The sequence below is a fragment of the Pelophylax lessonae genome, assembly GCF_965119305.1.
Source record: "Pelophylax lessonae genome assembly, chromosome: 1".
Taxonomy (NCBI): domain Eukaryota; kingdom Metazoa; phylum Chordata; class Amphibia; order Anura; family Ranidae; genus Pelophylax; species Pelophylax lessonae.
Window position 1 is genome coordinate 637662242 of NC_138768.1, and position 22494 is coordinate 637684735.

Sequence of the window (22494 nt, forward strand, 5' to 3'; positions counted from 1 at the left end):
TCACTGAATCTGCTGCCTGTTTACAAATTTTAACAAGACCGCAAGATAACTTTAATACATTTTCATGTCCTTTTGTTAATTTCTGATAACTTTGAGATAAGTGTTGCTGCATATTACTAACATATCCCTTTGTTCCCAAAAACCTAGAAAGCTGGCGTCACAAAAATAGGATCTTATGCCCACAGTAGCTCAGTCTTCCATGATAAAATAAACTGCTAAAGAAGAAATTAAAGTATGAAAAAAACTATGTATTTGTGACTACCATAACTCAAGAGTAAGTTGACATTAAAACTATGCATGATCCCATGGTTAAAGTCAGAAGTAATGGTTTTTGCCTGTGGGTTCGGGGATATTTTTATCCTAAGGGAATAGCTTTTTGAGAGGCTGCATGATGATGGAAATTATCTTGCAAGATTCTAAATGGCCTAACTCTATTCACACTATAGTAAATGAAAGGAAAAGAAAACACTTTTATCCAGAGATTTTACAGTCATTTCTCAAATTATCCCTTAAGTGTTAAATGGTACTATTTGTGTTTAATGAGCACTAAGCAGTACTGAATGATAAGGAGTCGCACTGACTATAGACCTATTTAGCTTGCCTTGAAAATATCACATTTTAAACAAAACTATAACATGGAGACTCACTTTTAATTTAAATGAGTCATTTGCAAATTTGCAAGAACCTTTTTTGGCTGTATTTAAAAGAAAATCTACAGACGTTATGTAAATGTAGAACACATTAAAATTCATCAATATTGCTAAAGCAATTTTTTTTAAAAAAGTGACTTTTCTCAAGTTGCAAATATATATACATATTTGTGTATGTTTTCCCATGTGAACATAAATGTATGGAGTGAAAAAGTAAAGAAATAATTGACACACTCAACAGAGATCTACATACGGTTTGCAAAGCGGAGATGTCGTCAGTCAACCGCAAAATCTGTATATTGGAAAGTTTCTTGGCATTTTCCACCTGAAATAAGAAAGTGCATACACTGTACATCGATAAAGAGACACAGGCGCTAAGAAAGAAACAAGGTTAGGTGTGCAAATTATATGCAAAGCGGGAGATGCTTATATATTTCAAAATGAAACTATAGCCTTTTTACAATATGAAAGGGTTCAGCTTAATGTAAATAACCTTATCCATGTGTAAATATTTAAAAAAATGTGATTCTATGAATTTATTGAAGTTAAATATTGCGGTTACCAAATTTTTTCATTAAATATGCAGTTTCATCTTTCTGCTTAGAGGTGCTGCGCTGTGGTTGTAGCATGGTGATTGTTTCACTGCACACCTAATAGAACCTTTCTAATTTAAAGCAATAGAGCAGAGGTCAGCAACCTATGGCATGCACGCTCAAGTGGGCACACAATGTCTTTTTTAGTGGCACTTGAAAGCACCACTCCAATAGGCTGTAGCTAACAGCTCACTAGTATGTTAAATTACAAAACCCGTCCTGACCTTCTGCACCTGCCTTGCAACTCCCTGCCTTCCCTGACATTCAGGTGCTTGCCTTGCTCCCAGTACTAATGTAGGTCTACTGGTCAGTTCATTATGTGCAGAAACTCATTCATTCCTATCCCCTTCCTTCTCTAAGTGTAACTGAAAGATGCAGGAAATATGCATGTAAAACCCCTGTGTTTTTGATGGTTCAGAAAATTAGGGCTGATTTGAGGTACATAGGTGAAGGAATCGAGGCTGATCTGAGGTGTGAATGTGAAGGAATTGGGGCTTTTCTGAGGTGTGAAGGTGCAGGAATTGGGGCTGATCTGAGGTATGAAGGTTGGGGAATAAGGACTGATCTGAGGACTATGGTGAGGACTGATCTGAGGTGCAACAATTTGGGCTGATCGGAGGTCTAAGACATTCCAGTGCAAAAAAATATACACGTGCATCTCATAAAATTATGAGATGATTTGGGGAGCCATGCCATCTGCTGGTGCTGGTCCACTGTTTTATCAAGTCCAAAGTCAGCGCTGCCCTCTACCAGAAAATTCTAAATCACTTCATGTTTCCCTCTGCTGACCAGCTTTATGGAGATGCAAATTTAATTTTCCAGCAGGACTTGGTAAACGCGTCAGCCTTGCCAGTGGGACTGCATCACTAAGACCAACCTCCTGGACGTGTGTCGGTGACCCCCCCAACTTCGTGTTGGCTACGGCTTTCCCGGATCAGCTGCTCGCCGCTACCGGATGTGACGCGAGACCGGCCGTCACGGACCTGTCCGTCACTGTCCAGAGACTCGGATGGAGCAAGCGCCGAATGGGACTACGCCGCTGTGAGATTGCACAAGCCGCTGGGTCATCGCCGATTCACACACGGAGGTACAAACCTTGTATATCTATTGCACGACCTCAAGGTTCACAATCTCTCCTATCTGCCAGCACTTAAAGACTCTCCCACCTGCCCCCCTTATACATGTGAGACAGGCAACCTTATCACTGAAACGGTCTTTTGGGAATTGTCTTGTGTATGTCCATTCTTAATTGGAGAAGATTGCTACAACCTGTAGTTGGGTCTGTTCACATCCTGACGGATATCATCATCATTTGGAGTCCTCATTGCTCAGCTAGCACCTATTTCCTACCTTAGCAGCAATTGGAATATCATTTTTATCCCAATTTTTGGATCCACATTCATTTCAGGAGACTTTCTTTTTCTCTTTGCAGCCTTCATTTGCTGTCCTTATTCAATTGTAGGTGGTTTGCTGCTCATAGTGCCTAATCAAGTTTCAGCTATACCCATATATATGGTATTCCTATTCAGGAACATTGTAGGCATTGGTTTTTCTACCATATGGATGTGGCTCTATATTTTTGATTGATTTTTTCCGACAGCATTCATACTCAATTGTCATTGTGGTCTGTTTGTGATGCTATCCACTGTATGTACTTGGTTTTACTGTTTTATTATGTATTGTGTTCATGTGTGTCTTTTGTTCATCCACCAGGCATAAGTGCTTCAATAAAATATTTAATTTATAATTTCCACTTTACTCAGCTATCTTAGTGCCATTATTGGGATATATATTTGATCAACTTTTGGGTCTGTGAATAGGTTTTGGAGGCCCTCTGCTTCCATTACATTTACAGATACCTCTCTCTTTTTTCTATATATGCCTATTATTGATCAATAGGTACCTGATTAGACACGTTTCAGCTGTGTGGCCTATCCCTCTCCCCCTTTTTCTATGGATTCAGAGGCCTTCACATGAACCATTTTTGCTTTTTCTATTTAGTAGCAACTACTCCATTAATAATACTACTCCCAGCAATCAGTGAAGTCAACCGGCTAATATATTTGTATTGTTTAGCAGGCATACTACACTGACTGCTGGAAGCTTTTTTTCAGTATTTGTATTATAGTTCTAAGGGGGAAAACTGTACCCTCTTTACTGCTACACGCAGGTGCGACAGTATGCGTGTGTTTTTGCGCAACGCGTATAGGGCAGCTTATTCATCTTAATGGGCTGCCCTAGATATGCTAACTGAAAAAAATAAGTATGGGTGCCTATTTTTAAAACAGCATCAACATTGTGGTACAATTTAGGGCATGTGTGTTGCCTGTTGAGTTGGGGGTGCCATTAAGAATAAATGGCACCACGTTGTGCCTGCTAGCCCATAGCATGTTTTTATGTGCTAAAGGAAAGCATGCGATGTTGCACACATTCCCACATCACATACTGTAAGTGTAAAAAGAGCTTGAGTACAAAATGTTGTATTATATTAATTATTTCTTACCCAGAAGAAAAAAATGTATGTTGGACTTGACAGAGTATGCATGTTATATAACAAAAAAATTATTTTATTACACAAACGTTAAAACAACAGTAATTTAAAATATTTCTTGGGTATGCTGTAGTAACCATCTGCAGAATCATATTACATATACAGTGATTCAGGCAAGTTTGCCTAGTATTAGGTTATGGTCATCATTCCTCATGGGTCAACGTGTTTCTGATTTAAGCTTCCTCAGGACTTATTAAGATGACTGCAGTTGTAATAGCTATTCAAAAGAAAACACATTTTATAGTGATACAAATAATTATTGGCTATCTATATAATTTGCATCAAAAATACATAGGCCACACCTTGGCTATAGTGTACAGCCTATGCACTAAACACTTCCAGGGTGGGCACCGGGGCAGTAAGAAGGACCGACTAAATGGCCACCAAATAATCCACAAACGCCTATACAGAAAAATGTGCATGTAACTTAATCAACCACCAACCTGCATTTTCCTGTATAGGTGTTTTAGGATTATTTGGTCCCAATTCCGTTGGTCTTTCTTTTTGCCCTGGTGTTCACCCAGGGAGTGTTTTGTACACAGGTTGTACGCTATAGCCAAGGTGTGGCCTATGTATGTTTAATGCAAATTATATTGGTAACCAATAATTTAGGTATGCTTACAAAAATGGGATTTTTGATTTACCGTAAAATCCATTTCTCTGATGTTCATTGATGGACACAGCTTCAGATCTTCATAACAGTTGGGTTATACTGCCCCATACAGGATTAGGACACCACGCAGAAAAAAAGTCTGGCTACAACTGCCATGGGCAGTCCCAGGGGGTATACACCCTCTCTCTGCTATAGGCACTCAGTTTAGTTAAAAGCAGTGTCAGAAGAATTACAACTCCACATGCAGTGTTAAACATGAGGGGTGGGAACAGCAAAAAAATTCCCAAGGCTAAACAGTAGCCAACCAGGCAACAGGAGCGCAACCAAAACAACTGGAGCCCACTGAAAAAAACAATACACCCTCAAAGAGGATCAGGTCCTCTCAACAGTAGCTTGCAAAACCTTGCAGCCAAAAGAAGCTCCTGCAGATGCCAACACATCCACTTTATAAAACTTTGTAAAAGTGTGCACCAACGACCAAATGGCCGCCTTGCAAACCTGCGTTACTGTCGCCTGATAACGGAAAGCGAGTAGAGTGCGCTTTAACAGGGAAAGGAGGAACCTGGTCCTTGATGGAATAGGCCTGAAACACTGTCTGTCTGATTTATCCTGGAAATGGTCGCAGAGGAAGCAGACAACCCTTTAAGAGGCCCATCCGTGAGCACAAAGAGAGAGTCTGACTACCTGAAAGACTCCATAGCTACCAGGTACACCCTATTTGCCCAGACCACATCCAAGACATGCAAGGCAATTTCCTTTCAGATGTTTAGGCATTGTCAGATTGAATGTGCACTGGACAACCCTGAAGACGATCCATCCAATGGCCCAGACAAAGTCTGATCGCTCCGAGTTACAAGGCATTGATCAGCGTCCAGATACCCTGAGCAGAATGCTTGCTGAGGACGCCTCCCCAGCCAGACAGGCTGGCATCCGTGGTGACCACTGTCCAATACAAGGGGAGGAAGGATTTGCCCAGCTGAAGCACCGGAGAACAAAGCTATCATATCAGGGACTCCTTCGTTCCCCCACTCAGCCGGATCTGATTGTCCAGAGACTGCAGAGTCTTGTCCCATTTAGTCAGTATCTCCCTTTTCAGGGACCTCATAGGGAACTGTGTAAAACAAACTGTCTCAAAGGTAGACACCATCAGGCCAAGCACCCGCATGCAAGTCCGGAGGGATGACCATCTGTTGGACAGCAGGAGACAAATGGCAGCCTGCAATTTCTGGAGTTTGTCCAGAGGAAGGAGCACTCTGGCTAAGAGTCCAGAGTTAGGCCAAGATAGTCCAGCTTTGTGGACGAAACCAGGGCAGACTTCTGAAAATTCAGAATCTAGCGGAACTCCCGCAGAGTTCATATTGTAATCTCCAGGTTTTCCACCAGAGTAGGAGACTACTCTCGCAGAAGGAGGTCGTCTAAGTAGCCCTGTACCGCGATCCCCCGTTGGCATAGCTAATACTTTTGTGAAGACCCGAGGAGCAGAGGGGAGACCAAAGGGTAATGCCACAAACTGATAATGCTCCTCTCCCACAGCAAAGTGGAGGAAGCGCTGGTGACTGGCACATATTGGAATGTGAAGGTAAGCATCCTTGATGTTGATAGAGGTGAGGAAATCCCACTGATGCAGGGAAGCCACCACCGTGCGAATGGATTCCATTATGAACTTCTGCAGCTGCATAAAGCAGTTCAGCGCTTTGAGGTCCAGGACTGGACGCATTTTGCCTTTCTTCCTGAGAACTGTAAACAGGTTTGAGTAAAAAACCCTGAAAATGTTCCAAAGTCGGAACAGGGACAATCACCCCTTGATGTAACAGGTCTTCTACCATCCCAAACAGACCCTGTAAGCGGTCCAGGGACAGGCACAAGTTGGAAGGAAAGAACATTGTCGGGGGACAACAGCGAAACTCGATCTTCTATCCGGACCGAATTACTTCGTAGACCCACTTGTCTTGCACCAGTCAAGTCCACGGGTGTGGAAACCAGCGAAGACATCCCCCCACCCCCGATAAGGGTGAGGGCGCACCTTCATGCTGAAGGAGTCTTGTCCACGGGTCTGGAGAAGCCCGCTCTCGGCTTGCCAGACTACAGTCGATTGGATCCTCCAGAAAGGCTTTGAGCCCTTGTCAGTCGACCCAGAGGGACGAAAAAACTTCTTATGAGCCGAAAAGGAAGGCCCACGTCCATGACAAGGTTCCTTGCCCTTAGTAGACAGTGGAAGAAAGGTACTTTTCCCTCCTGTGAGACCTTTTGCGTCATCCAGGGTAGCTCCAAACAGGCGATCTCCTTAAAAGGGAAGATCAGTCAAGGCCTTTTCAGAAATCTGGTCCGCAGACCAGAATTTGAGCCAAAAGAAATGCAGAAGGACCACTGCCAAAACAGAGAGTCAAGCCACTAGGGGAGCCACATCCAAAGAGGCATCACAGATAAAACTGCAGCCCCTGGACCAGCTGTTCTGCCAGCTCAGCAAAGGCAGGTGGGAGCTGTTCTCCCTCCAGGTCACAGCAGAAAAGCTTAGCCTATTCGGTCAGAGTTTGCAACACCACGGCAATAGTGAATACCAGCCTCATTGTTGACCCAGCCAGAGTCTACATATTTTGGGCCACAGCCTCCACCTTCCTGTCAGCTGGATCCCCAAAGGCTGGGGACTCTTCAACCGGAATCATGGTTGCCTTGTTCAATCTGGAAACTGGAGGGTCCACCACCGGTGGAACAGTCCACTTGTTAAGAAGGGACTCTTCATAGGAGTAACGCCTTGTAAAGCGCTTAGGGACCCCACAGGGGCGCTTTGGTCGTCCCCACTCTTTAGCGACAATTCTGTCAAAATAGGCGGGGAAAGGAAAAATCTTTGCTGCTCTGGATGGCTTGTGAGTGCCAAAGGGAACCTGCGCCTCAGTCGCAGCTGCATCCTCCATCTTCGAGGTCTCACACACAGATACAATCTGTGTTTCCACCAGTGCCTTTTTGTGCGCAGTTTCAGACGTGGAGGAATCATCCTCACTATCAGAGGATTCCGGGAGCGTGGTTGCAGACCCAGCAGGGTGACCCACGCCTGCAGCAGCCGAATCAGATTTAGGATCTGATGAGACAGATGAGGCAGGGGAAAGGCAGGGGGTGCTTTTTGCTAGCCCATCGCCCCAAGACTACATCCACCCGGGACACAAAGGACTCCAGGACCGCCATCAGTGCATCGATGGAAGGTTGGGAGCTGGAGGGCCCCGCAGCCTCAGAGAGGGGATCAGGTGGGGAGATGTGCTCCAAAGACTCCATGAGTCATTAGGGGGACCCCACCAAAAGTTTAAAGCACTTCAAGGGACAACCCCCACTGCGCTGGCAGAACCACCCGATCGCCAGGCACAAGCACCAAGCGATCATCAGCAGAGAGGGAGAGGACCCCACCAGACACACCACCCAGCAGAAACAGGCACCAGAATAATCTGCACTCCACGTGCGGCAATCAGGAAGTGAAGGGATTCAGGGGTCAGCATTAGGGGATGAGGAGGGACTCCCACCGCCAAAATCGCTGCCCACAGGGCTTCACTGTCATGGCCGCTGCTGTTTTCAATGGCAAGCCACCATAAAATGTCCGCCAGACTACACAAATATGCCTGCCATGTATAGAAACACACAGGCTACAACAAAATGGCAGCCCCACGTGGCACCACAAGGCTTACAGGGACCCAGGAGGGAACCCAGGCCTCAAGGACAGACCTAGGCAGGGCGGGGGGGCCCTGGCAGGAGCCCCCACAAGGTACAACCCCCCTGGCCCCCATCGCCGCATAGCGCCCTTTCCCACCCCAGGAGGTGGAACAGACCACTCAACCATCCCCAACGTATGTGGAGGGGGTAGGATGGGGGAATGATGACAAGGGGGGTGACTTATAGGAAGGAGGGGAACCTGGGGGTCCAGCCGTCTCAAGGAGGGGCCCACGTCCACCTCAAAACCCTCCAGGGAGAGAGGGGGGGGCAGCTACTCACCATACCAGGAACCAAAAGGGCACTGCTCCAGACAGAACCCCTCTCCATATAAATGGGGGGCTATCAGCCAGGAGGAATGCTGTGACTCAGGTCAAGTCGTAGCCGATGCAACCTCGTGAGGCATTTAACTCGCAGACCAGCCCCCCCACACAGTGGAGCTATGCCACGGCCGACCTAGCACAGGGCTGAGGTCAGCACGCTGGCTGGCCAGACTGGGGTGACCACTGTATCTAGATTATCCAGCCTGTCGCCCAGTCCGGCAGTTGATTGTAGATCTTACAAGAAAAATCCAGGAGAAAAACATGAAAAAGAAAAAAATGAAAAAGAAAAAATTGCCAGGACCAAAAGATCCAGCAAGGAAATAGGTCCTTACTCCTGACTAGGCAGAAGAAAACTGAGTGCCTATAGCAGAGACAGGGAGTATACCCCCTAGAACTGCCCATGGGCATAGCTAGACTTTTATTCTGCCTAGTGTCCTACTCCTGTAGTGGGCAGTACAACCCAATGGTTATGATGATCTGAAGCTGTGTCCATCAATGAATGAAAGAGAAATTTGTGTTTTCTTTTGTATAGTTATTACAACTGAAGTCATCTTCATGAGTCCTGAGGGAGCCTAAATGAAAAACTTGCCTGCATCACTGTATATGTAATATGCTGCAGTTGGTTAATACAACATATGGCATATAGCACTGTTCTTATTGTTATGTATAACCAAGAAATCTTTTACATGATTGCTCTTTTACCATTTTTATAATAAAATTAAATTCTATTTGTAACATGTGTACTCTGTCATGCCAGTAAAATGTGACATACATTTTTTCCTTTGGTTTTTGCAATACATGCAGATGTGGCAGTGAGTGTGATCATATGACTTTTTATTAATTATTACTGACACATTAAATCTTCCCTGTCTCTTTTCCAGAGAACAATGGGTGCTTAATTATAAGGCTTTTCCAACAATTTGAAGAATTTGTGCAAAATAATGAAAGCTTACAATGTTTTGAACCTCTCCTTATTGCTCACTAGGCCACGGATAGCCCAACCTACATCAGATAGATATTTGAATTGGGCACATAGCTTGCAAACAGCAGGCCATATATGGTCACCTATTCTTCAGCTTACAGTATATAGCATGAAATAACTAACTTGAGGAAAGCCATTAACACTTGGATAAAAAGGTGTATAGTCCGACACAGGAAAGGATATAAAAGTAAAATTTCTGCATTTTAATTTTAGCACTTCCACACTGACAGCTCTGCATTTTCAGGAAAATGAGTAATATAAAATATGTAGGATTTAAAAATATGCAGTATCCTGTTGGCGAAACAGCACAGCCTTTTACAAGTGTTGATTTTGTTACTTTTACAACACTTGGCATCTCTTACTTAGTACTTAATGCCAGCGGTTTAGAAAAAGTGTCCAGCACCAACTTAAGATGATCTTTCTGCAGAGTGGCCAGATTTCTTTTTGCAGCGCTGTGTAGGTTTATATTCCCGTTTAATATTTAATGCAGTGGATGCATACATTAGAATGTGCTTACTTGCAATTTTCTATCTCCAAGGCATTAGTTTATCTTCTGATTATAGGGTGCTGCAGAGCACCCTGGACAGCATGAGTCATAGCAGGATACAGGGTTTATGCAGTCAACACACTTACAGGGCCTAGTTTCAGCTCTGCTTAAAATCTTTGTGAAGTATTATGGAATGTTGAGTCTACATAATGTCATATTAGAGAGGGTAGAAAGAAGAGAAGCTAAGCACTATGTAGCCTAAACAAATGTTATACAACAAACATTACAAACTTCGTGGGGATTTGGAATTCATTCACTCCCCTGCCCAAATTGGTATTTCCTTCAAATAAATGTATTCCTCCCATTTTGGCCTCAGTGTTTAATATCCTAAAATCTCACATTCAAAATGCAGCTTTCTACATGTTGGCACTGTTGTAGGAATTAGCTACTGCTTCTCTTTATGCTGGACCGCAGATATGACATCAATGCACAAATACAGTACTGGTGACCCCTAGCATAGGGACAAAAACTTTTTTGGGAGAGGAAATTTAAAAAGACACATGGCCATTCACTAAAAGTAGAAGCAAAGCGGTTTAACCTTAAACTGCAAAAAAATGTATAATCAAGCGCCCTGGATGTCACCTTTGGATCCGAGATAGAACAATCTAAATTATATAATAAGGTCAACGGAAAATGCTGCTGGCTAGATGTAGATATACTACATATATATGTAAGCAAGAAGAAACTAGCGCAGATTCCTACAGACCCAAATCCAGCTGGGATAGGCCAAGCCTATCCCAGCTGGATTTGGGTCTATAGGAATATGCGCTAGCATTTTCTTGCTAACCTTAAACTGCGTAAAGGGTTCTTAACTGTTAGAGCAGTAAGGATGTAGAATTCTCATCCACAAGCAGTGGTATCAGCAGAGAGCGTAGATAGCTTAAAAAAACTATTAGATGGGCACCTTAACAACCACAACATACAGGGATATACAATGTACTATTAACAGCAAACACATACACAAACACACCATAGGTTAAACCTGGGTGGACTGGTGTCTTTTTTCCAACCTAACTAACTATGTAACCTACAGTGTTCAATCATAATAAAAAATAGTGTCTTGCATTGAAGAGTTTCTGTTGCAAATAAGAAAAAGGAAAGTAACATTTTCAAGGTATATATACCAGCGATGACTGAATGGCTTTTCTCAGGAAAAATGATACACCATACAGCGCGTACAAAAGAAGATTGCAGTAAGTACCAAAGTTAATAGCAAAAGTAGTTCCACTGATGTCTTTAGCTAATCTGAGAATATTTTCATACTTTTTGTTCAGTATCTTCCCTATTATTAAGGCTCTGATATGGACTTGGTTATTTCCAATTTATATAATAATTTATGTTAAGAATGGTTCTTGAGGATGACTCCCAACTGCACTACGGTTAACATGAACAAAGTTAAACCAAGTAAAGATCAAGAGGAAAATAGAAGAAAAAAAGTGTGTGTGGGGGAAGGAAAAGTATGTGACATTTTTAACAGAACTGCAGCTGCTGAACTGTGCAATAACACTTGCTAAACAGTCCCCCTGTATTTAGTGACTTGAAGAAGATCGTTTATTTTTCTACAGCAAGGGTGGCGTTCCAATTTAATGGTCATATACTGTACATTCCTTAGCAAAATCTTTACTGGTCTTGCTTCTTAAAGAGGTTTATAAGAAGATATGGTCTGGTCATGGACAACCGACAATATATTTGAAGCTCCTGCTCAGCATTAGACATCTCAGCAAACAGCAAGGATGTAATTGTCAATACCGAATTCTAAGCATGGAACTCACAGCAACCCTAAGTCAATTCTAAAGCCTAAAAGGGACCAAAGATTCATTCTTTCTAGAAAGCAAGAAATGTGAGCTAAAGTTTAATATGGATCTGACTCAACAGGTGGCTCAAAGCTCAGCAGAACAGAGATACTCTTTGTTGGAAACAAAGAAAAAGATTGTGACCAGCCACCCTCACACACAATAGAAGAATATGTTTTCCCCTAAAAAAACATTATGAATAGATAAATACATAAATATAAATGTGCTAAGAAAACATGTTGTAAACTAGATACATTCACAGAAGAGGGTAACCTAAATACGACCAAAATTGCTCAAATGCAATGGCACCTTGTGTAAAGCCAGTCAGACAGTTCAAATCTTGGCTGGTTCAGCAGGGACTGGCCGAGATTCAAACCATTTATGGGCAGGCCGAATGTACCTAAGTTGATTGATCGATCAATTTAGGTACAACCAGCCTGTTGGATTTTACATGCGATTATTGCTAGCAGTTATTATAGCCGCTTGCAATAGTCACTGTGTTCTCCTGGTGCGGGCGGCTCCGTGGGAGAGATTCCCCCATCAACACAGTCAGCTAAGAGATTTTCTTTCCTGCAACCCATGGTAACTTGAGATAAAGCCTTAGAGATAAGAAAAGATCAAACAGAAAAGATACCTAGCCAAAATATACCCTAAACTTCAGTGCCTGAAGAAAAAGTTGGAGAAACAAAAAAGCAATACTACAAGAAATGACAGCAAGTGGAGGCTGGATGGCTTTACTAGGACATATATATAAATAAATATATATATATATATATATATATATATATATATATATATATATATATATATATATACACATATACATATAATCTAAAATATTTTAATGATATCTAAACCTTTTTTGAGTTTTCACTTTACTTATCAAATGATAAAAACCTTCCCAGATGGCCTATTAGCCCACTGAAAAAATATTACCCAAGGTCAAAATGTCAAAGCAATAGACCAATTTTGTTACTAATATCTGGGCAAAGTTTCTTATGGGTAGACTAACATTGTTCCTTGCAGACCTAGTCCAATGCCAAAAATCCTATTTATTGCAGTATTCATTTCCTTTTAATAGATTTTCCAACTTCAAAAGAAAAGCTTATAAAAACATATTGGGCAGCTTTTCCAGATATTACCGGACTATAGCAAACAACAAATCCATTGCTATAAACTTTATAAGTGGTAAGACACCGTGGGCCTCATTAATCAAAGTATCTGAGCAAAGAACTGTCCCAGACAATCATTCTTTCCCCACTGCAACCAATTAGATTCAAAATAATGGAAAATAAAAAATATGTATCTGGTTACTCTGGGGCAATACAGGAAAAGACACTTTGATAAAGAAGGTCCAGACTTGGATCTGGCCACAGATGGAGAAGAATTTTCTCCCATGCACAGCAACATAGCAGATGTTCACAAGAGAAAAAAACTAAAATATACTGTGGAAGGGTGGACACACAGCTAAAATAGACTGAAGGTTATAATACAGACTAATTAGGTAAACGTTTATCAGTCTTAGAATAAAGTTTTTTTTCCCATGTGAAGGATCAGTGCACAATGCAGGTTATCCAAAAGAACTAAGAACAAATACTGCATTCATAAAATTATGTATTAATTAAGCATTATTCTATGGGGGTTGATGCATTCTTGTCAGCTCTTTGGTTAACCTTAGCATGGTTACATACACAGTGGAAACTTTATTAAAAACTAGCTATAGACATTAGAAAGTGGATGGATGTCCAAACATGATCTGACTGCATAAAAACGGTCCTTATTTAAAGGCCGGGTAGGCTTTTGTCCTACTGAATTGACGTTATATAATGTCCTCCCAGAACCCGAGGCAGCACAATCTGTCACCGGGTGTGTCTACTGGACATAGCCAATGACCGATCACTATACTGGCATGTTGCCAGTATCATGTGTTTGCTGTGACCAATCACAGCAGATCACATGACAATTGTAAACAATAGATGGCTTCCCTTCATGCCATTCATGCTTTATTGGATATGTTTTATAGCAGAAAGTAAAAAATATTGTTGTTTTTTTCAAAATTGACAGCCTTTTTCTGTTTATATCACAAAAATAAAAACCGCAGAGGTAATTAAATACCACGAAAAAAAGCTCTATTTGTGGGGAAAAAATAGACATCAATTTTATTTGGGTACAGCATCGTACGACTGCGCAATTGTCAGTTAAAGCAACGTATCGCAAAAAATGGCCTGGTCTGGAAGGGGGTAAATCCTTCCAGAGCTAAAGTTGTAAAAGTGTAACTCCACTTTTGTTGAGAAAAAAACATTCCCCTCTGGGTGATCCATGTACAATATAAGGATTTTAACAAACTTTGTTGCAGATTCCTACCTTTTGGTATGCTGAAGAAATCATTGTTTGTTCCTCTGTGCTAAGTGGGTCAAATGGGAGTGGTTTCATAATTATCTATCAGCTGTGAAGGCTGCAAAGCGCTAATGAGGAAATTTGCTGGGCCTGCATCCCTTTAGACATGTTCCTATTGGGAGCATCTCACCAAAAATGACATTTTTGTTGAAGGGGATACCAGAAATCTGACTTGTATCTTAGTGCATACTTCTGGGAAAATCAGTGAGCCAATCACACAAGCAGGAAATGATGTTTCTGGGGTGTGGTCAGTATACATTCTGTGTACAGAACACACCTCCAGGTAGCCATATTGCATTGTATTTTCAGAACATTACAACAGCTGCAGATTGAAAAGGAAAGGTAATTTTTAATATCATTCAATACCAATATGATTTGTGTCGCAATTGTATATGCTATATTGTTTTTTCTTTATTTGCAAATTTTTCCCCCCACAAAAGTGGAGTTACCCTTTAACCACTCTGCAACCGCTCACAGTAATACTACTGCGGCAGAGTGGTTCGTTATCGTCCAGCCACGTAGTATTAACGTGACTGGACACTCCCCCTTCTGGGCGGCACTTGCGCGCCGCCGGAGGCTCGCTCCCGCTGTTTTCATTCACAGCGGGAGTCGGGCCAGGGGAGGAGCAGCGGCGATCGCCGCTGCTCTTACCCGATCGTCGGGGATCGAGTCTGGAGATCCGCCCGCTGTGTGTAAACACAGCGGGCGGATCTCCATAGTGACAGGGAGTGACAGATCGGACTGTTCAGCATAGCTGGACATCCGATCTGTCCATGAATCACTCAGTCACCTCCCCCCCTACACGTCAGTAAGCACCAGGCATACATTAACCCCTCCCTCTCCAATAAAATTAACCCCTTCCCTGCCAGTGTCATTTTTACAGTAACAGTGCATATTTATAGCACTGATTACTGCAGTAATGTCACTGGTACCCCCAAAAGTGTCAAAAATGTCAGTCAGGGGTCCGGTCTGTCCGCCGCAATGTCGCAGTCCCGCAAAAAAAAATCGCAGATCGCCGCCATTACGCGTTAAAAAAAAAACACCAAAAATGACAGAAATCTTTCCCTTTGTTAGTAAACGCAATAACTTTTGCGCAAACCAATCAAAATACGCTTATTGCGATTTTTTTTACCAAACATATGTAGCATAAAACAAATTGGCCAAAAATTTTTAAAAAAATTGGTTTTTACATCTTTTTTGGGGGGAATTTCATATAAAAAAATGTTAAAAATATTGTTATTTTTTCAAAATAAACGCTCTTTTTTTGTTTATAGCGCAAAAAGTAAAAATCGCACAGGTGATCAAATACCACCAAAAGAAAGCTCTGTTTGTGGGAAAAAAAGGACGTAAATTTCGTTTGGGTACGGCGTCGCACGACCGCGCAATTGTCAGTTGAAGTCGCACAGCGCCGAATCGCAAAAAGTGGCCTGGACGGAAGACAGCAAAATCCTCCGGTGGTAAAGTGGTTAAGCAAATAGGAAAAAAAAACCCAGAAAAAAATAAAAAAAGTAAATAAAGTTGATTCAAAACCATTATATTTTTCCTTTAATTAAACTCCCAGTTGCACTTATAAATGTACCTTGTTTGTTTGTATAAGTTTACCATACAGACTGTAAGAGAGATTTCCCACAACTGTGAGGGTACTTTTTTCCAGTGACAGAAGGTATACACGTTTGTGGCAGCTTCTGGGTGACCAGGTTGTTAATAAATAAAAGGAAGTAGCAGCTGGAGTTGTGACAGCTGCTGTCAATAGAAAGAAGCAGCAGCTAGGGTTATGACGCCTGCTGGAAGAAATGAAGCAAAATGTTCTTATTTGTCTTCTTGTCCTCAGTGATTATGCAAACTGAAAGGGCATTGGGGCAAAATTTAGCTAAAGTGGAACAAAATGAACATCAATGCTGATATGGTAAGTTCTTGTAAACATTTTAGCCTTTATAGTCATCCCCTGTCCCTTCTGTGTGCACTACACACACTGTAGGGGTATTTAACCCTTCACCCTTCTCACACCTGCTTTGTAGACCTATCCCCAAAGTGAATGTGATGGGAAAACCCATGCATGTGTACATTGCTTGATGATCACTTCTGTTGCTCAGGAATGCCACTCTCTCTGTATGTAGCTCCTCATTCTGGAAAATTGCTGATGCTATATATGTAAATTACTGGATGTATGCACAGTTCAAATACCCCTACTGTTACATCTATTTATCAGGTTTTAGGCCCCATTCACATGTGTTTGGGTGCCAATATGCTTAATGGCACACCAAATGTGGTATAATTCTGCTGTGACTGTCACATGACAGAATCATGCGGCAAAATGCATGTTTAAAAATAGCGCTAAGCTCCTGACCCAAAAAAGGAGCATGAGCTCATTTTGGGCGACAAAGGCGCAAAGGGCAGCCTATTGAAGTAAAGGGGCTGCCTTATGCGAGACACGCAGAAATGTGTGTAAATCGTGATTTTAGAATTACAAGCAGAAACTCTCGTTCCCCCAGCACAAGATCTGACTTGACTTTAAACAGAAAAAAAGGTTTAAATGAGTGTGTACTTTAGATGGAAGAGCATTTGAGAGAAACATATTGAGATTAGCTCCACTTTTATGACAGGAAAGGGGGCATTCCTAAGGATCTACTTGTGGCGGATGGGGGTAGGGCTCAAAGTCCACAATTAAGTTAAAGAGGAAGTAAACTCCTAACTTTCCCCCCCCCCTGCAAAGTAAATGAATAATGTGCTAGTATGCATCGCATACTAGCACATTATGTGACACTTATCTGCAACGAAGCCCATGTTGTCCCTGCTGCCGACCTCATCCATCTTCACCGGGTCTGCAGACTCCGGCTGTATTACTGGCCGGAGCCACGTGACGTCACTCCCGCGCAAGCGCGCGGAAGCTGCCAGTCATGGCACAGGGCTCTGAAGAAATGGTAAAGGCGGCCGTTTCTTCAGAACGCATGCGCCGATGACGTCATCGGCTGCATGCACTGTATATATCTCCTAAACGGTGCAAGTTTAGGAGATATTTACAGCACCTATAGGTAAGCCTTAATATACAGTAGGCTTACCTATAGGTAAAAGTCATTAAAGTGGGTTTACAACCACTTTAAGTGGGTGGGTGTGCCTTAAGGGTATAGAGAAAGGAGGAAGTCTGTCAATTTTAGATTGAGAGACCATCACCATTTAGTTCAAGGAAGATTTAAAGTGGTTGTAAACCTCAGACATGAAATATGAACCAAACACATTCTTCTATACTGTGTACATGCCCCTATTAAAGCACTGAGTGTGATTTCTGTCTGCTGCCTCATTCCTCTGTGATCTGTATAAGTCACTTGTGAAAGCTTTTCCTGACACCAGGAGATAAAAAGGTGATGGGGGAGGATAGCACCAGCACATTGCCTGTGTTTCACAACCACAGCTCTGCAACAACTCTAGTATGTTGTGAGGAGAGGGATGTATGCCTTCCCTTCAATCATGGCTCATAGCTCCCGTCACTGAGATCTGCACATAGAGAGTGATGAACATTTGGTCTCAGCTGCAAAATCACTAGCAACAATCTTTTTTAAAATTGTTGTAAGCCTCAGACATGAAATATGAAAAAAAGCATATTTGTATTTAATGTGCACTTGTCTCTCCAAAACACTGAGTGTCATTTCTCTCTGTTGCTTGGTTCCTCGGGTTATCAGCTTGAGTCACTTCTGGCAGCTTTTCCTGAAACCAATACTTAATATGGTGATGGGGAGGGAGCTGCAGCACTCAGCCTGTTATTGGTATCCACAGCTTTGCTTGTTCTCTGTACTGTATAAAGGGGGTGTGTCTTTTCCCTCCAATCAGGGCTCAGAGTTGTCAGCTGTTCCAAGAACTGAAGAGAAATCCTTTTCCGTTTAGGTTTTAAGGACGGTCTACAGAGGAAATGGCTGCAGATACACAGCTGCAGCACATGTAGGAAGATTTGTTTCATCTCTGTGTATCAACTAATGCTAGTCACTTCAATGGGTATATGTGAGGGTTTACAACCACTTTAGGATCACTACCCCCTGCTGCAAGAGCCGAGAAAAAAATCCTTTGATCTGTGTTTTAGAAGAAATTGCTACGGGTAAATAGGTACAACTTATGTAGGATTCAAATGGATAAATCAATATTGCTGCGCCAAGTGAAAAAGAAATCAATCAGGGTGATTAACTAAGTACATATAAAATAGTTAAAATATTGTGTATAAGCAAAATTAATTATCTATACTAATACCAAGTGCAAACAAATCTAAAAAGTCCAAGTGCTTTTTCACTTTTTAGATTTGTTTGCATTTGGTATTAGTATAGATAATTAATTTTTCTTATACACAATATTTTAACAATTTTATATGTACTTCGTTAATCACCCTGATTGATTTCTTTTTCACTTGGCGCAGCAATATTGATTTATCCATTTGTATCCACTGGTGTTTTGTGCTTAGCACTGATTGTTTGCTGCCTTGTGTTATTTTATTTTATTGGAATATTCACCTAAGTGGTTTGAGCTGATTATTTCACAATTTTGAACTTATGTAGGATTATTTGTTTTATTTCTCTGCATCACCTAAGGCCAGTCAGATCCCTGGAAGAAGCTGCGTGATGACGCAGCGTAACGCGTAGGATAGCTCAACCGGAAGTGACGTATCGGCAAAGGATCGTATGTTATGCTTGAAACAAGACGAAAAGCAATGTGAGTGTTACTCTATCTTTTTTAAATAAAATTTATGGGACGTACTTCACTATGTTGGCCCCAATTTGATTTTTTTGGAGATACAAAGAACCGCTTATATCCCCTGAAAGATAGCTGCATTTACAAGGGAGATATAACCAAGGATTTATAATGGCACAATAAGGAGGAAGGAACAGCATACTGGGAAATACAACCAAGGCTCTTTTAAAGGAGCAGTGAGGTGAGCGCTTAGGACACCTAGTGGGCACCGCACGAAGCACCTGCATGTGAAATTTGGATTAAGAAGATTGCGTTCATCACATTATATATTTATAAAAATAATTTTAAAAGGACACTTCAGCACTTTATTGGTTATCACTTATTTAGAGCACTTTATATTTAAATAAGTCACCGATTTTAATTTTATATAAATTTTTCACTGTATGATGGATTGATATAGTTGGTTTCAATAAGATTTATATTTTTTTAATGAATATTTCATCACCTATTATATTTATTGTATAAAGCATATCGGATTATATTATTGTATACATTAAGACACATCAATTTTAATATTATTTAAGAAGCACTTTGGCACTTTTTCACGTATTTACATATTTATATATTTTATTTATGTTATTTAAGCACTTTTAAAGCGCGGTACTCCCCCCAACTTTATTTACCTAAGGCCAGTCACTTCACTGGATATATGTGAAGGTTTAACCACTTCTGGACCGGAAAGATTTGCCTCCTTAATGACTAGGCCCTATTTTGCGATTCAGCACTGCGTTATATTAACGGACAATTGCTCGGTCGTGCGACGCTGTACCCAAATTAAATTTACGTCCTTTTTTTCCCCACAAACAGAGCTTTCTTTTGGTGGTATTTAACCACTTTACCACCGGAGGATTTTGCTGTCTTCCGTCCAGGCCACTTTTTGCGATTCGGCGCTGTGCGACTTTAACTGACAATTGCGCGGTCGTGCGATGCCGTACCCAAACGACATTTACGTCCTTTTTTTCCCATAAACAGAGCTTTCTTTTGGTGGTATTTGATCACCTGTGCGATTTTTACTTTTTGCGCTATAAACAAAAAAAGAGCGTTTATTTTGAAAAAATAACAATATTTTTAACATTTTTTTATATGAAATTCCCCCCAAAAAAATGTAAAAACCAATTTTTTTTAAATTTTTTGGCCAATTTGTTTTCTGCTACCTATGTTTGGTAAAAAAAATCACAATAAGCGTATTTTGATTGGTGTGCGCAAAAGTTATTGCGTTTACTAACAAAGGGAAAGATTTCTGTCATTTTTGGTGTTTTTTTTTTAACACGTAATGCGGCGATCTGCGATTTTTTTTGCGGGACTGTGACATTGCGGCGGACAGATCGGACCCTTGACTGACATTTTTGACACTTTTGGGGGTACCAGTGACATTACTGCAGTAATCAGTGCTATATATATGCACTGTTACTGTAAAAATGACACTGGCAGGGAAGGGGTTAATTTTATTGGAGAGGGAGGGGTTAATGTATGCCTGGTGCTTACTGACGTGTGGGGGGGGGGGGGAGGGGACTGAGTGAGTCATGGACAGATCGGATGTCCAGCTATGCTGAACAGTCCGATCTGTCACTCCCTGTCACTATGGAGATCCGCCCGCTTGTGTTTACACAGGCGGGCAGATCTCCACACTAGATCCCCGACGATCGGGGGAAGAGCGGCGGCGATCGCCGCTGCTCCTCCCCTGGCCCGACTCCCGCTGTGACTGAAAACAGCGGGAGCGAGCCTCCGGCAGGCGCGCAAGCGCCGCCCAGAAGGGGGAGTGTCTGACGACGTAGTACTACGTCGTCAGACGATAACGAGCCACTCTGCCGCAGTAATATTACTGTGGGCGGTGGTAAAGTGGTTAATCACCTATGCAATTTTTTTTTTTTTTGCGCTAGAAACAAAAAAAGAGCGACTATTTTGAAAAAAAAAAAAAAAAACAATATTTTTCACATTCTGCTATATGACATTCTCAAAAAAAAAAAAATGTAAAAATCAAATTATTTTAACATTTTTTAACTTGTTTTCTGCTATATATTTTTGGTAGAAATAATATTTACAATACGCGTATTTTGATTGGTTTGCGCAAAAGTTATTGCGTCTACTAACTACGGGAAAGATTTTTAATGTTTTTTTTTTTTTTAATAGTAATTGCGGAGATCTGCAAATTTTTCCAGGACTGCGACGTTGCGGCGGAAAGATCGGACCCCTAACTGACATTTTTGACACTTTTGGGGGTACCATTGACATTACTACAGTAATCAGTGCTAAAAATATGCACGGTTACTGTAATAATGGCACTGGCAGGGAAAGGGTTAACAGTATAGGTGATCAAGGGGTTAAATGTGACCCTAGGGGAGTGATTCCAACTGTATGGGGGTTGGACTTGTGAAATGATCACAGAGACATGCAATTCTATATAGCAGGATCACAGGAGCATTGTGATCATTGCAGGGAGATGGACGGTCGGCTGTGTTTAACAGCCAACCGTCCTCTCTCAGTGGGGAGAGATCAGGGGTGTCGGGCGGCAATCGAAGCAATTGACACCCGCATCAGCTTCCCCGCTGACGATCAGGGAGGCGCGCGTGCGCCCTATCGGCCTTCAGGAGAGCGACGTAGATCTACATCACTTTGCCTGTCCGTGCCACCCTGCCACAGTAAAAAGGCGGCGGGTGGTCTGGAACTGGTTAAAACCTGTTTAACCTCTTCCTGTCCGCGCTACAGCCGAAAGACGGCTACAGTGCGGACCTTAATTGCCGGGAAGGCGCCCATGTACGTCCTCCCGTGCATAAGCTGCCTGCACGCTCCCTGCTGAGCGTGCGCGGCTCGCTGTGTGTGTGCGACTCGGCTGATCACAGATCTGAGTAAGGGGCCGGTCCTGGCTCCTTACCACGTCAGCCAATGACAGCTGATCACATGAGGGAAAAACAGCAGCCAAAGATCAGCTTTTTTTTCTCCTTACGCTGTTAACATGAGGAGGAAAAAAAGCAGATCGCCGGCTGCTGTCAGAGGGACATTGGTCCAGAAGGGGCGCGCACACGGAAGTGTCCGTGCTCGCCGGGTCCCGGGGACCCGGTGCATCACGGATCGTGGTAAAGGGCCAATGGCAGTGGCCCTTTACCACCTGATTTCTCTGTTCAATGACGGAACGATCACTTGTCAATAAACCGGCCCATGTCCGGTTCATTTCTCTGCTCTCCTCGCAAACTGTACTCAACAATTGGTACAGCGTGCGAGAGGAGAGAAACGGGAGCTGCACCCATCTGCTGCCTAGTCCATACTTCAATTATGCTCATTCATGCCTCATGCGTGCCACATCTGTGCCCACCCATGCCACCTCAGTGCTCATCCATGGCACATCAGTGCTCATCCATGCCACGCCAGTGCTCATCCGTGCCACGCCAGTGCTCATCCGTGCCACGCCAGTGCTCATCCGTGCCATGCCAGTGCTCATCCATGCCACTTCAGTGCTCCTCAATGCCACATTCATGCCACGTTAGTGCTCATCAGTGCCACATCCATGCCACGTCAGTGCTCATCCATGCCACGTCAGTGCTCATCCGTTCCTCATCCATGCCACGTCAGTGCTCATCCGTGCCACGTCAGTGGTCTGTTCCTTATCCATGCCATGTCAGTGCT

The 22494-nt window shown here is 42.4% G+C and overlaps 1 protein-coding gene across 2 annotated transcripts in view; it reads right to left on the minus strand.

The window, feature by feature from the left end:
* Nucleotides 1-22494, minus strand: part of SCLT1 (sodium channel and clathrin linker 1) — a 365290-nt gene that overhangs the window by 108515 nt on the left and 234281 nt on the right. For both annotated transcript variants that reach the window (XM_082270326.1, XM_082270327.1), the window contains exon 15: nt 904-975. In XM_082270326.1, coding sequence (XP_082126452.1) covers nt 904-975 — 72 coding nt within the window. The remainder of the gene's footprint in view (nt 1-903; nt 976-22494) is intronic.